Genomic DNA, 14831 nt, shown 5'->3' on the forward strand with positions numbered 1-14831 from the left:
ATCTTTGGTTCACCAAGCCCTCCCCAATCATCCTTCTATAACTTGTCTGAAAATCCAACAGCTAAGCAATCTCACCCTGACTGAACCCAAGTTTCTGACAAGGCTGTCCTTCCATTCTAGTTAGTCTTTAGTTCCTCAACTCTGCACAGTGGTACACAAAACTGAATATTTATACCCTTTAACATCTCCCTATTCTGTCTCGTATCTGTGTCACAAGTGAACACTTATTGCATGTGAACTCCTCTTGCATACTTTACAAATTTGATATTATAAAGCACATATTCCACGCAAATCATTGGGCCAGCTCCAGATCCTGCCATCAATATCCTAACATTTGTGTTCATGAGATTTAATATATAGGTATTTAATTCTCACTTTTTTGCCTTCAAAAAGTCTGACCCACTCTGTCTCAGCGTTGAATCACATTCAATCCAAACTCGCTTTCTTACTGTCTCACCATAAACATCTCAGTCTGCTGACTGAGCACCAAGAGCTTTGTTAGCATAAAACTATTTTATTCAGACCATGGCTCATTCTGTTCTCAAAAAACTTCCACAATCAGAACACAAACTAGCTAATTTAATTAACTTTGCAGTTAATCCACTTAATTTAAGAAAGATAGCTCATTCGGCACAATCCTTAGATAGCCTCAATTATTTCAGAATACATAACTGCCAATTTGAGCACAACACACAGCCTTGCCATCTATCAGCATCTCACTCAATCGGCCTCTTGCAGCTCAAAGCAGAATTATTCTACCCATCTCTTCACAGAAATGACAAAACAGACACACCCTTTTCACCAGCAAGAAGGAATTTTGAGGTATATGGGGAAAAAAGGAGACATGGCTTATGTACTTTTGTTTGCACAAATAAGCAAGAAAATGTCACATTTTGACAGTGGAAATCACTTTCCCTTTTTCAAAGTAGCAATTCATAGCAGAGTTCAGTTCCACAGATGTCAGCACCTTTCTATGTGGCTCAACAAGAGGACTGTTGAGCTCACAAGCCAGCCAGCTTTTTGTCACAGCATATTTGGGGAGGAAAGGACATAACTTCAAGCCTACACATTGAGCTCAGGCAAACAATTCAACTCAGAGGCATATCAATAGATCCCAATCTCATCCCCACCCTAACATTCACAATGCAAAGCTTCTCAGCATCACTGGACAGCAAAAGTGATCAATCAGACTTTTCTCTCTTCAGACTGGGTACATTAAGAAACAGTTTTATGTTACTAAAAAAAATGGCTCATTCAGCTTAAAAATAGTGGGATTATCTAAATCTGCATGCCTCAACTTGATGCTGCATTTACTCTATTAGGCATTGAGAAAATCAGAATTTTATTTCAAGACAAAATTAAGTCTTGTTGTTTTCTTTATCAATTGGCAATGAGGCCATTTTCAGAAGAGCCCAAGTTCAAGACCCAGTCTCTGATGAGCTGGTTGGTCTAGACCAAGGTGGCAGTAAAGGTTATGCAATTTGGATATAGTTCACTAGGGTAAAGCAGAGAAAGATAAAAAAAACAGCTAATTGAGATTGTATCAAATGACACTCCTGGTGGAAAGAGCACATATGTCAATGTCAAATGAGAACAGGATTTGGCTGCAAGGGGGCAAAGAAACATTACTGTGAAATTCCCCTATGGTACATGGTACCATAAGCCATGGTACAACATGTACAACATAAGAACATGGTACAATGGCTATACAGGACAGTGAGAGTTAGAATACTGAAGCAGAGTTTTAAGATGGAGCTCAAGTTTAGAGGGTGGAAGGTGGGAATCAACTATGAGAGCATTAGAATAATAAAATTATCTTAATGGCACAGACACGGTTGATGGATAAGTAGCATAATAGCTTTACTTCTGCTTTGCGCTCAGTTTAAACATTAATGAAAGATTTGGGCATGGTTTGATTTCCACATTGAAAAGTGAGAGTGTAGACAGGTTTGATGATTGATTTCAAAATATATTTACTAATCGAGTACAATTCAGTGTTCTGCTTTTTCCTCAAACTTTGGATTATCCAAAAATCATGACTTTCCAATTCAATTTCAACTCATTAAGTTTCTATTTTTAAACAAAAAGAACAGAAGTCACAAGCACATGAAAACTCTAAATATGCAACAGTTAAAAAACAAATGGCTTGGAAGACCAATCCCAGGAAAAAATGAGCAGAAAAGAATGTGTGAACCAATTCTCCATTTCAGAAACGCATTTCCTTTCCAACTAATCTCCAATTTAGATCTCTTCTCTTTGCTACATCTCCATGTGTCTAGTTCTGGGCACCACACTTCAGGAAGACTGAGAAGGCATTGGAAAGAGTGCATAAAAGATTAATGAAAATAGTTCCAGGGATGAGGAGCTTCACTTATAAAGATAGTTTGGAACTGCTCTCCTTGAACAAACTGTTGAGAGAAAATTTGATTAAGGTATTCAAAACCATGAGGAGTTTGGACAGAGTATATAAGGCAAAACTGCTTCCAATTGTGAAAGGATCAAGAGTGAGGGGGCGTAGATTTGAAGTGATTGACAAAGAAGCAAAAAAAAATTAATGCAGCAAGAGTTAAGGTCTGGAATACACAGCCTGAAAGCGTGATGGAGGAAGATTCAATAGGGGATATTCAAAAAAGGATTAGACTTTTATGTTAATAGGGAGAATGTGCAGGATTTCTGGGAGAAGGTGGGCGAGTTGCACTAAATAAAGAGCTGGTGCAGATACAATGGGCCAAATGGCCTCAAGTTATACCAATACTGTGATTCTACATAGTGGTAGAAGGAACCCTAGGAAAATAACAGTTGCTGTTTGACAAAGGGATCAGGAAAGCTTAAATAAAATGTAAAGAATTAGCTGATGCATTTTAGGAACATATAATTTTAGAACATATGAAAAGATTAAAAGGTGTGTGGCGTCTGTGATGTCTAACAGATTATTGAATACCAAATTTTTCCCATTTTGAACAATCCACAATCTTCCAAACTTTCATGCCACGAGATAATGAAAAACAATTTATTCTCCTATTTTCCAACTGAACAATGAGCTCCGCTTCCTAAGTATCCAGCTGACTGCTTCCATTTTTAAACATTCAAATCACATCAAACAAGCAATCTGATGGAATTAATTCCTAAACATGCAGGTTTCCTCTCAGCGTAAATAGTGATTCCAGCACAAATAGTGGCTATGTTTAAATATCTGCAAAATTAATTTTGATTTTTTTCAGTAGTTAGTTATTAAATGTTTTGTTTTTCAATGTATACATTCCCCCTTCCTCAACAATGGCAAAGCCCATCAAGTGAATGCCAAAACAAAGCTGAACTGTTTGCAACTATCTTCACTGTTGTCTACGCTGCAATCAAATGGCACTCACTCATCAATAACATGCTCAACTGCATGGAAGTGCAAAGTGATTCACCTTGGTAGGAAGAGCAAGGAGTGGCAATTTACAACATTTAGTAAGGAATCAAGAGTATAATTCTAAAGAAGGTGCAGGAACACAAGGGCCTGGGGACGTATGTACACAAATCACTGAAGGCAGCAGGGTAGGTTGAGGATTTGAATATATAGAATCATAGAATCCCTACAGTGCAGAAGGAGGCCATTCAGCCCATCGAGCCTACACCGACCACAATCCCACCCAGGCCCTATCCCCAAAATCGCACATATTTACCCTGCTAATCCCTCTAACATACACATCCTGAGACACTAAGGGGCAGTTTGGCATGCTGAATCCACCTAACCTGCACATCTTTGGACTGTGGGAGGAAACCGGACACCCGAAGGAAAGCCACGCAGACACAGGGAGAATATGCAAACTCCACACAGACATACACCTAAGCCCAGAATTGAACACAGTTCCCTGGATCTGTGAGACAGCAATGCTAACCACTGTGCTACCGTGCCGCTCATTGAACCAGTTTGGACTTGTGACCCAACCCCATACCCCCACCTCCCGGCATCCCTAGCTCCCTTATCGCTGTCTGAGTGGCTTCTGTAACATTCACTCATATAGTAGTAAGGATGTCTTGCTGCAATTATACAGAGCCTTGGTGAGGCCACACTGAGTATTGTGTGCAGTTTTGGTCTCTTAATCTGAGGAAGAACATTCTTGCTATAGAGAGAGTCCAACTAATGTTCACCAGACTGATTCCCGGAATGGCAGGACTGACATATGAAGAGTCATATGGGTTCCTAAGCTTTATAAATAGGGTTACATATAGTTCAAAAGCAAGGAAGTTATGTTAAACTCTATACTAGTTTGACCTCAACTAAAGTCTTCCATCCAGTTCTGGGCACCACGCTTCAAGTGGGATTGAAAGCATTAGCAAGGGCTCTGAAAAGACTCATGAGAATGATTCCAGGGATGAGGAACTTAAGTTGTGTAGATAGATGGAGAGACTATGGCTATTCTCCTTGCAGAAGAGGAAGTTGAGAGGAGATTTGATAAAGGTATTCAAAATCAAAAGGTGTGGGACAGAGTAGATGGGAAAAAGCTGTTCCCAACAGCGGAAATATCAAGAACCTGAGATACCAATTTAAGCCAATTAGCAAAAGAAGCAAAGTTTTTTTAAACAGCAGTGCATTTGCATCAGATTGTTGCAGTTCAAGGCAGTGGCTCACCACCACACACTCAAGGACAATTGGGGATGGGCAATAAATTCTGACCTTGACACTGATGGCCAAATCTCATGAAAGGAAAAAACATTGCAGACTGTGGTTCAGATCTGGAATGCACAGCCTCAGATGCAGATTCAATCATAGCTTTCCAAAGAGAATTGGATGATTATCTGAAAAATAAGAATTTGCAGGGCTACAGGCTTGGCACTAGATGAATTGCTCCTGAAGACAGCCTGTTCAGCCACAACGGACTAAATGGCCTCCTTCTGTGTTGTAACCATACTCTGCTGCTATGATTCTTAGAGCCTGAGTGACATTGAAAGTCAAGAACTGTGGGGAAACCTCTCCACTGCAAAGTCACAAAAGAAAGCTGGTTGTGGATTTTGGCCACAATCATCAACAACCTGTCTTGGTCCCCCCATGCTGATATTATAGTTACGAAAGCTCACCAACGCCTCTACTTTCTCGGAAGACTATGGAAATTTGGCATGTCAGCTACTACTCTCACCAACTTTTACAGATGCACCATAGAAAGCATTCTTTCTGGTTGTATCACAGCTTACTTGTGTCAAAGACCACAAGTAACTACAAAGGGTCGTGAATGTAGCCCAATCCATCACTCAAACCAGCCTCCCACCCATTGTCACTGTCTACACTTCCCACTGCCTCGGAAAAGCAGCCAGCATAATTAAGGGCCCCACCCACCCCAGACATTCTCTCTTCCACCTTCATCCATCGGGAAAAAGATACAAAAGTCTGAGGTCACGTACCAACCAACTCAAGAACAGTTTCTTCCCTGTTGCCATCAGACTTCGGAATGGACCTAACTCGCATTAAGTTGATTTTTCTCTAAACCCTAGCTATGACTGTAACACTACATTCTGCACACTCTCCTTTCCTTCTCTATGTACAGTATGCTTTGTCTGTATAGCACGCAGGAAACAATACTGTTCACTGTATGCTAATACATGTGACAATAATAAATCAAATCAATCATCTCAGCCCCGGGACATTACTGCAGGAGTTCCTGGGAATGGTGTCCGAGGCCCAACTACATTCAGCTGCTTCATCAATGAATCTTCTTCCATTACAAAGCAAGTGATGAAACTTGAATTGTGATTAATGCAATTTGTGCTTAAAATATTTTGTGGATTATGGTGATGTAAGTTCACAAGAAATAGGAGCAGAATTATGCCATATGGGGAGGAAATTTACCCATGATAAAATCTTAATCTAGCGAAAACGCCAAGCTGTAGTTTTTGTAGACATCTTCTCAGATAAGTATATAAAACCTATGGCATTGCAAAATTATTAAAATTCCTCATTTTTGTAGTCTCAAAATATTTTTAAAATTCATTTTCCAGGTGTGAACATTACTGGCAAGGTCAATATTTATTGCTCATCTTGAATTGCTACAATTTATGGAGTAACAGCACATTCACAATGTTTTGACCTAGTCCAAGACACTAAAGTCCTCTGCTCAGAATATACTTAGTGCCTTTGCTTGCCACCCTTAGTACTTCAACAATGTGGTAATCAACATCAGACATACGAGGATGGGAATCAGCAGGAAATTTGCTTGCCCATGTCAGACTTGAAGCCTCGAGACTCCATGGGATCAGAAATCAATGCTTACAACTCCAAGGGCCATTCTCATCCAATTGCACAGCTCCCCTCCAGCACCCGTGTCTGTTCTGCTTGTCGGGTGTTAGCTGATGGGAACGATTCTGTGAACATGACTCTATCTAACTGTTTAGTCTTTAAGGTAGCTCTCCCAAATTTGGCATCAGTCCCCAAATGATAATGATGAGGACAGTACAGAGTCTATTGGATTGAGTCTACCTTTGCCATTGTCAATGTTACCATAGACCACCTATGAGTCCATTACTGCCCAAGCTGGTTGAGTCCTGGAAGGCATAGCTGCAAGTCTGGATCTGTGGCAAGTACCAAGTGAGAAGCATACGTGGCCTCATCCTCAGCAAACTGCAGATGCATTGGTGCTTCACAGTATTGGTAACAGTGGCCATCACACAGTCCTTATGGAAACTAAGTCCCTTCTTTACATGGAGGAGAACATTGTCTGAAATTAAATAGATTTTGAACAGACCTAACAACTCAAGACTGGGCAATCATGAGGAAGGTGGGCCATTAGCAAAGCAGAATTGTTCTCGACCACAATCTGTAACCCCATGGCTGAACACATCTCCCACTATTATTATCACCAAGCCAGGGGATCGACTCCGGTTCAACAAAGAGTGCAGGGGTACATGCCAGGGACAGCACCAGGCACACCTAAAAGCAAGTTGCCAACCTGGTGCAGCTACAACTATTTGCATACCAAACAGCATAAGCAGCAAGTGACAGACAGAGCCAAGGCTATTCCACAACGAACAGAGCACTCCGATCTAAGCTCTGCAGTCCTGCCACACCCAATGATGAATGATGTTGGACCATTGAAGCAGCTCCACAAATATCCCCTTCTTAATAAATGAGAAGTCCAGCACATCAGTGTGAAAGATAAGGCTGAAGCATTTGCGACAATCTTCAGCCGGAAGTGCCAAGTGGATGATCTGAAGTGCCAAGTAGCTGCGTCCAGAAGTTCCTAACATCACAGATACCAGTCTTCAGCCAATTCAATTCACTCACGTGATACTAAAAATGACTAAGACACTGGATACTGCAAAAACTATGGGCCAGGATGATATTCCAGCAATACTACCAAAGACTTGCGCTCTAAAATGTTCACCCCTGGCCAAGCTGTTCCAGTACAGCTATAATTCTGGCATTTACCCAACTATGTCCTGTACAGAAAAAGCATAACAAATCTACCCTGGCCAATTAGCCTACTATTGACCAACAGTAAAGTGATTAAAGGGGTCATTAACAATACTATCAAGCAGCACTTGCATAGCAGTCACCTGCTCACTAATGTTCAGTTTGGGTTCAGCCAGGGCCACTCAGCTGTTGAACTTGATACAGCCTTGGTATCAACATGATCCAGAGTTGAACTCAAGAGGTTAGGCAAGAGAGACTGTCGGTCACATCAAGAAAACGTTGACTGAATATAGCATTAAGCAACCTGAGCAAAACTGGAGTCAATGAGAATTGGAGGAAAATCTCCATTGGTTGGAGTCATACCTGGTACAAAAGCAGATGGATGCGATTGTTGGAAGTCAGTATCTCAGTTCCAGGACATCACCATTCAAGTCCCTCAGGTAGTGTCCTAGGCCCAACCATCTTCCAGACCTTCCTTCCATCATAAAGTCAGAAGCGGGGATGTTCGATGATGATTGCACATTATTATGCACCATTCTTAACACCTCACATGCTGAAGCATTCCATGTCCAAATACAGCAAGACCTGGACAGGCAAGTGACAAGGAACATTCATGCCACGAAAGTACCAGGCAATGACTATCTCCAGCGAGAGAGCATCTAACTATTGCCCCCATGATCTTCAAAATTACCATCTCCAAATCACCCACTATCAACAGCCTGGGGGTTACAATTAACCAGAAACTAAACTGGACTAGCCACCCAAATACTATCACCACAAGAGTAGGCCAGAGTTTCAGAATCCTGCAGCAAGTAACTCACCTCCTGGTCCTCCAAATTCTGTCCACAATCTACACGGCACAAATCAGAAGCGTAATGGAACACTGTCCCCTTGCTTGGATGTGTGCAGCTCCAACAGCACTCAAGAAGCTTGACACAAAGAACGAAGACAAATATAGCACAGGAACAGGCCCCTAGACCCTCCAAACCTGTGCCAATCATGATGCCCTAACTAGCCAAAATAAAATCTTCTGCCCTTACTCGGAATAGAGGGTCCATATCCCTCTATTCCCTCCCTATTCATGTACCATTCAGATGCCTTTTAAACGTTGCTAATGTGCCTGCTTCCACTACCTCCTTTGGCAGCACATTCCAGGAACCCATCACTCTCTGCATGAAAAATATCCCCCACACATCTCCCTTAAACTTTCTCCCTCTCACCTTGAATTTGTGCCCCTTTGTAATTGACACTTCCACCCTCGGAAAAAGTCTCTATCTACCCTGTCTATGCCTCTTAATTTTGTAGACACATCAGGTCTCCCCTCAGCCTCCATCTTTCCAGTGAAAATGATCCTAGTTTTTTCAACCTCTCCTCATAGTCAACACCCTCAAGGCCAGGCAACATCCTTGTGAACCTTCTTTGCACTCTCTCCAAAGCTTCCATGTCCTTCTGGTAATGTGGTGACCAGAACTGCATGCAATACTCCAAATGCTGCAACATGATTTCCCAACTTTTGTACTCAATGCCCCAGCTGATGAAGGCAAGCATGCCATATGCCTTCTTAATCACCTTGGCCACCCATGTTGCCACTTTTAGGGAACTGTGGACCTGCACATCCAGATCCCTCTGTATATTAATGTTCCTAAGGGTTGCACCATTTACAATATAATTCACACCTAAATTTGATCCTCCAAAATGCATCACCTCACATTTGTCTGGATTAAACTCCATCTGCCATTTCTCTGCCCAAGTCTCCAATCTATATCTTATTGTATCTTCTGACAATCCTCGGCACTAACAGCAACTTCACCAATCTTCGTGTCATCCACAAACTTACTGATTAGATCACCCACTTTTTCCTCCCGATCATTTACAAACAACAGAGGTTGCAGCACTGATCCCTGCGGAACACCACTAGCTACAAATCTCCATTCTGAAGAACACCCTTTCACCGCTACTCTGTCCTCTATAATCGAGCCAGCCCACCCTGAATCCCATCCAGGACAATGCAATCCACAATGGCATTCAATCCACAAACATTCACACCACCGACACACACTAGCAGTGTGTGCCATCTATAAGATGCATTTACCAAGAGTCCTTAGATTGCACCTTCCATACACATGACCATCGAGAAGGACAAAGGCGGTAGATACATGGGAGCACCAACACTTGGCAGTCCCCCTCCAAGCCACTCACCATCCTGACTTGGAAATACGTCACTGTTCCTTCACTGTCACTGGGCCAAAATCCTGCAACTTTCTCACTTACAGCACTGTGGATGTACTACACCTCAAAGACTGCAGCATCTTCTCAAGGGTAATTAGGGATGGGCAATAAATGCTGACCTACCCAGCAAAGCCCACATCCCTTGAATGAATAATGAAAAATGCAACTGCATTGGCATGGAACCACAGTTACGTATCAGTCAGATCAGGTAAGCATGGGCAACGTTGTTCCCCAACGAACACTGGTGAACCAGTTTAGTTTTTAGCACATCAGACAGCTTCATTGACAAGGTTACACCTGCCAGCATTTTACTGCAGATCTATTTTTTTTAATGAATTAAATTTGACAAGTTGCAATGTCAGGATTAGAATTTATGTTGTATAGATTTTTAGACCAGGGCACTGGATTTCTACTAGCACTATAACCCAACAGTGTAGATCACCAACAACATTTCATTACTAACAATTCAACTAGCAGACCATCATATTTATGTCTGAAGAGAAGGAATCCAGAAAAGACTTTGTGCGGCAAAAATCCCAATGTGCCATGCTCATTCTGCTACTCTTCCAAACCTTACATTGGCAGGATAAAGCTAAATTGAGCCTATTTTGAAAAGTTATAACAGCTACAGTGTCGGAAAGATTTTTTTCACATTCTTTCATGGGGTGCAGGTAAAGTCACTGGCAAAGCCAACTTTATTGCACTTGAAAAGGTGGTGGTGAACCACCTTCTTGAGAAACGCTGTTGAAAATGTTGCAAGAGCTCTAAACGTTCAGTGCATATTTATCTGAACGGTGTGTGTGATTTATATCATTTAAATTCCAAATGCACAGTTATTGCAAAAGCATTTAATTTTATACCAAAAAGGTTAATAGGGTTTAACAGGATAGTGGGTATGATATTCTTTGATATAAACTAGAAAACTTGCAAGTTCACTGCCTGCTCTTTGGTGCGTGTAGCCATCTTATGGGGAGAAGCAACACAACTGTTTCAGTGTGCCTGAGCAGGAAAACAAAGGATAATACTTTGCTGTGATATGTACTCAATCAAATAACCTGCTGATACTAATGAAGGATGGTCACTTGGTTGAATTACCAGATGGATCTCAGTGCTTGTAGAGCTGACACCCAAGCACTATATGTTAATACTTGCTGAAGAGGCCAGAAAATTAGGAAAAATATAGAGCAAGGCTAACATTTTCCAACTTTTTTTCAATAAAACTATCCTTCAAATCTTTTTTAAAATCTAAATTGTATATCTTAATTTCTCAATCACATATTTAAAATGCATAGTCCATATTTTGGCATTGTACAGTGAAGTATAAATGCTGCCAAGTGGTAATGTGATGGATAGCGTTTCAACATCTGCTGCAATCTATCTTCCCTTACCCAGCACTAAGCAGAGAAATACTGCAAATCAAGAATTTTCTTAAAACTTGAATTCCATCTTTTTAAAAAATGCAATTATAAATGTGTACAAGAGACAGATTCCTCAATTTCTTCAGCACGTATTTGCTGCTACATTTACTTACTCCTTCCTGAACACTGAATATACACATTTGCACAGCAATCTGAAGCAAATATTCCACAAAGTGATGCACGCCTTAAAAAGCAAAATGTGCTACTTCTAAATACACCGAAATCAAAAACCAAATTTTACCAAGAAATTGTACCAAATTCTGTAACTAAAACCTAGTTAACCAAGATAAAGTGGTACGTCCCCAGTACAATTTTTAAATTATTTGAAAGCTAGACTCATCATTTACTTAAGCTTTGTTTCCTTTATAAATGTTACTAAGACATCTTTACCAACGGATTCAGTTCTGCACCATTTGCAGTGTGTAAAGTTATTGAATCGGGATTGGATCAAGGGACCCAGTCAAGTATGGCTAGACTGTTATACAAAATTAACCCTGTGATTACTGAGTTGACTCGATATTTCACATTCATTGGAAGGAATGATTCTGATGATGATGGCACAGTGGCATAATGGTTAGTACTGCTGCCTCCCAGCGCCAGGGACCCAGGTTCAATTCTGACCTTGGGTGACTGTGTGGAGTTTGGTATGTGTGTGTGTGTTCGTGTTTTTTTCCTCCGGGTGTTCCACTTTCCTCCCACAGTCCAAATATGTGCAGGTTAGGTGGACCAACCATGATAAATTGTCCCTTGGTGTCCCAAGATGTGTAGGTTAGATGGATTAGCCATGGGGAATGTGGGGGGTTATGGGGATAGGACAGGGAAAAGGGCCTGGGTAATTGTCTCAGCACAAGTTCAGAGAGTCAATACAGACTTGATGGCCCAAATGGCCTCCTTCTGCACTGTATGGATTCAATGATAATACATTACTCAAACGTCAGACGCGTCCTAGTTGTGGTATTTGATCCTTAAGCAATATTGGTGTAGTAATAAGTCAAACGTTAAGTTATCGTTCGTCAAAATTGTATATTAGCTGTTAAAAATCACACCAAAGATCACGAATTCTGAAAACTGGAGAAGCTGCATGTTTGTAAGAAAATAGTGCTGAAATGGACAGCGCTCCCCCGAGTGCGAGGAGATTTAGCCTGGTTTGGATCGATCATAGACGCGCATGCAGAAACTGAAAGCTCCCACCCAGCATCAACACACAAACTCTCAAACCTACTGCCTCTGTAACACCTATTCTCATGCAGGAGAGATGATGTTGAAACAGATAGCACGGCTGATACACACACGTAGGTGCTTGACTGATTAAAACACACACACACACGTGGTTCTGAAATAGACAGCTCCCAACAGCGAAGTGTTCCGCGTTTCAGCACCACACAGAGAAACAAAGTGCTATTATAGAATAGTATTGAAAGAGACAGCTCCTAATACCGGCACGCGTTACTTGGGGATATAGTGCTAACAGCAGTACGAAGCGATCAGCGTGTGCGCGCATACGGACTTTTGTAACATAATGATGCGGGTGTATTAAAGAAATAAAGCTTCAATTAATAATCATAGAACACAATACGAATTGGTAATAGATATACGGAAGGAACAATCCTAATTATCGAACGCTGTTGGCAAAGAACACCAACCTTTCTTCATATTTTAACCCTCAAACGTTCTGCCTGGCTGCACTCAACCAAGCAGTGAAGCTAGCAATTATTTCCGATCACCCTTCTTTCAACTAAGCAACCCGACATATGTAACACAGAAAGAGCTGTCAGTGAAAATAAGCTTTGCCCAATTATTCATCCATCCACCCTCCGAGTACAGTTCTTCCTCTCTCCGATAGGAACAGCAATGGCCACAAACTGTCTATTTGCAGTTGTTCCAAATTTTAGGACAAAATTCCATCATTCAGCAGGACATAGAAAAAAGGTTCAACGGTTGATATCTGAATAAAATGTGAATCTGAAGAAATTACAGGAAGATCTACCGATATTGATAAGGAGCAGCAAAAAATTAACTCTTAGCGTTCCCCCCGGTGTGCTGTGGTTCTGAAAGGACAGCGACATCTGACGCCGATACTCCATGCTCAGCAAGAACTATTACATCGGTTTCATAGATACATTGGTACAATGGGGTTCATCAAATCTACACTCTTGTGCTCTGAAGCTTTTATTACTCTATCAAAAGTACGCAAAAGGAACGGAACAATCTTCAAAAGATCAGATTTTTAGCCACTAGGTTCAGCACTAGCATCTGATACAACATTTTGAAACATTGACTTTTGCCCCATCACTTTGAATTTTTTTTGAGTTTATAATTTATGGTAGATCATGATCCACCAGACTCAGATGAAAACTACTAACACAAACACACATCTCGGGCACTTAATGTGACGACCTAGAACAAATCCCTCTTTCTTCCAAGGAACTGCAGAGCCGGTCTGCCTACCGTCTCATTACTGACTTGATCTGCTTCTCGGTACGTTTCCTAGTTGATTATTTGAGCAACTCTCCTCCCCCATGCCCCTTTTGCTTCCCTGCTTGGCTGACAGCTTCCTGTTGCATTTCATTCAACATGCATACGGTGGCTGCAATGTCCTCCCTCTCCGAAATCCGCTGGCATTATTTGGTTATTTTTTTAAAAAAGAAATGAACCACCAAATGATTTCTGCAGCTCGCTTTGCGAATTCACCTCCTGCCCGCTCAATCCCGCTGCCCTCTGTGGTTTATGGACACTCGGAGTGTGTATGTGCATCAACCTAGGTGCAAATCTCGCCTGCTATCCAGGCACAACCTTCCTGCACTGCATTTCAATTGGGCGACAGTTTAAAGAGCAGCAAACATCAGAATGTGCCACAAACCCTTGCTTTACTCTAGTTTTTTTTATTAAAAAATCAGGTTGCATTTGGTGAGTGCAATTGCAAACCTGCCCTCTTGGATTCAGCTTCCTGCTGCTGCCAAGCTCAGCACCCCGGGGCCCCCTCCTTGCTGCTGGCCCCCCGGGGGCCTGCTCGGGCAGTTCAGGTCATCATGGTGACCCCGGGGGCTGGGCCGGGTGTGTTGGCCGCTCTAGGGGTTCCCCCGTCCCGCCCGGGCTCCGCTTCGCTAACTAACCTGCCGGCTGCCGCCCGTCCCCCAGCCGCTCCGTTCGGGGCCGCGGCCACTTTCAGCGGCGGTGCTGCTGCTGCAGCCGGCGCCGAGATGGGCTCCAGCTCTCCGGTCTCGAGACTGTTCTCGTTGCCCATATCGAGCCGAAGCTGCCGCTCAACGAAGCTCCCCCTCCGCCATCAACACCATCTTCTCCTCCTCCCCTCAGAGGCCTCACTGCGCCTGCGCTGCTCGACCCCCACCCTCCCCTCCAACAAGTGCGTCGGTGGACGACACTGCGGCTGCGCGGCTCCTCGCCCTCTCTCCTCCCCCACCTCCCACGCGCGAGTAATCGGCATGCGCAGAAAGCAGCTGCCAGCAGCAGCCTCTCGCCCACATTGTTCTTGTGAATGAATGGATTAGCATGGGTTGCGCACAATCCCTTTAATCTCCTGTGATAGCTACATGCCTCCCACCAACCATAAATCAAATAAAATTCCAGAACATCTTGAATTCACCATCCCTTATACATCCGTTAATATTGACATAACATCTCTATGGCTCCAGCATCTCAAAAAACATCAATGTGCCATGCAACATACTGTATTTACATGCAGCATTTCTGTATGTACTTATAAAACCTCCATTCTCTTTCCAACCGAATTGCCCGTGCAAGATATGGCCCTGATTTTTTTTTACAAAGTACTA

The 14831-nt window shown here is 42.4% G+C and overlaps 1 protein-coding gene across 1 annotated transcript in view; it reads right to left on the reverse strand.

Annotated features, from left to right (window-relative positions):
* The window catches only part of LOC144491857 (protein bassoon-like), a 517892-nt gene extending 503524 nt beyond the window's left edge, over nucleotides 1-14368 (reverse strand). Inside the window, exon 1 of the mRNA XM_078210147.1 lies at nucleotides 14151-14368. Coding sequence (XP_078066273.1) covers nucleotides 14151-14281 — 131 coding nt within the window. The 5' untranslated portion in view covers nucleotides 14282-14368. The remainder of the gene's footprint in view (nucleotides 1-14150) is intronic.
* Nucleotides 14369-14831: the final 463 nt, after the last annotated feature.

Source organism: Mustelus asterias, chromosome 3 (genome assembly GCF_964213995.1).
Source record: "Mustelus asterias chromosome 3, sMusAst1.hap1.1, whole genome shotgun sequence".
In the NCBI taxonomy this organism is placed as follows: Eukaryota; Metazoa; Chordata; class Chondrichthyes; order Carcharhiniformes; family Triakidae; genus Mustelus; species Mustelus asterias.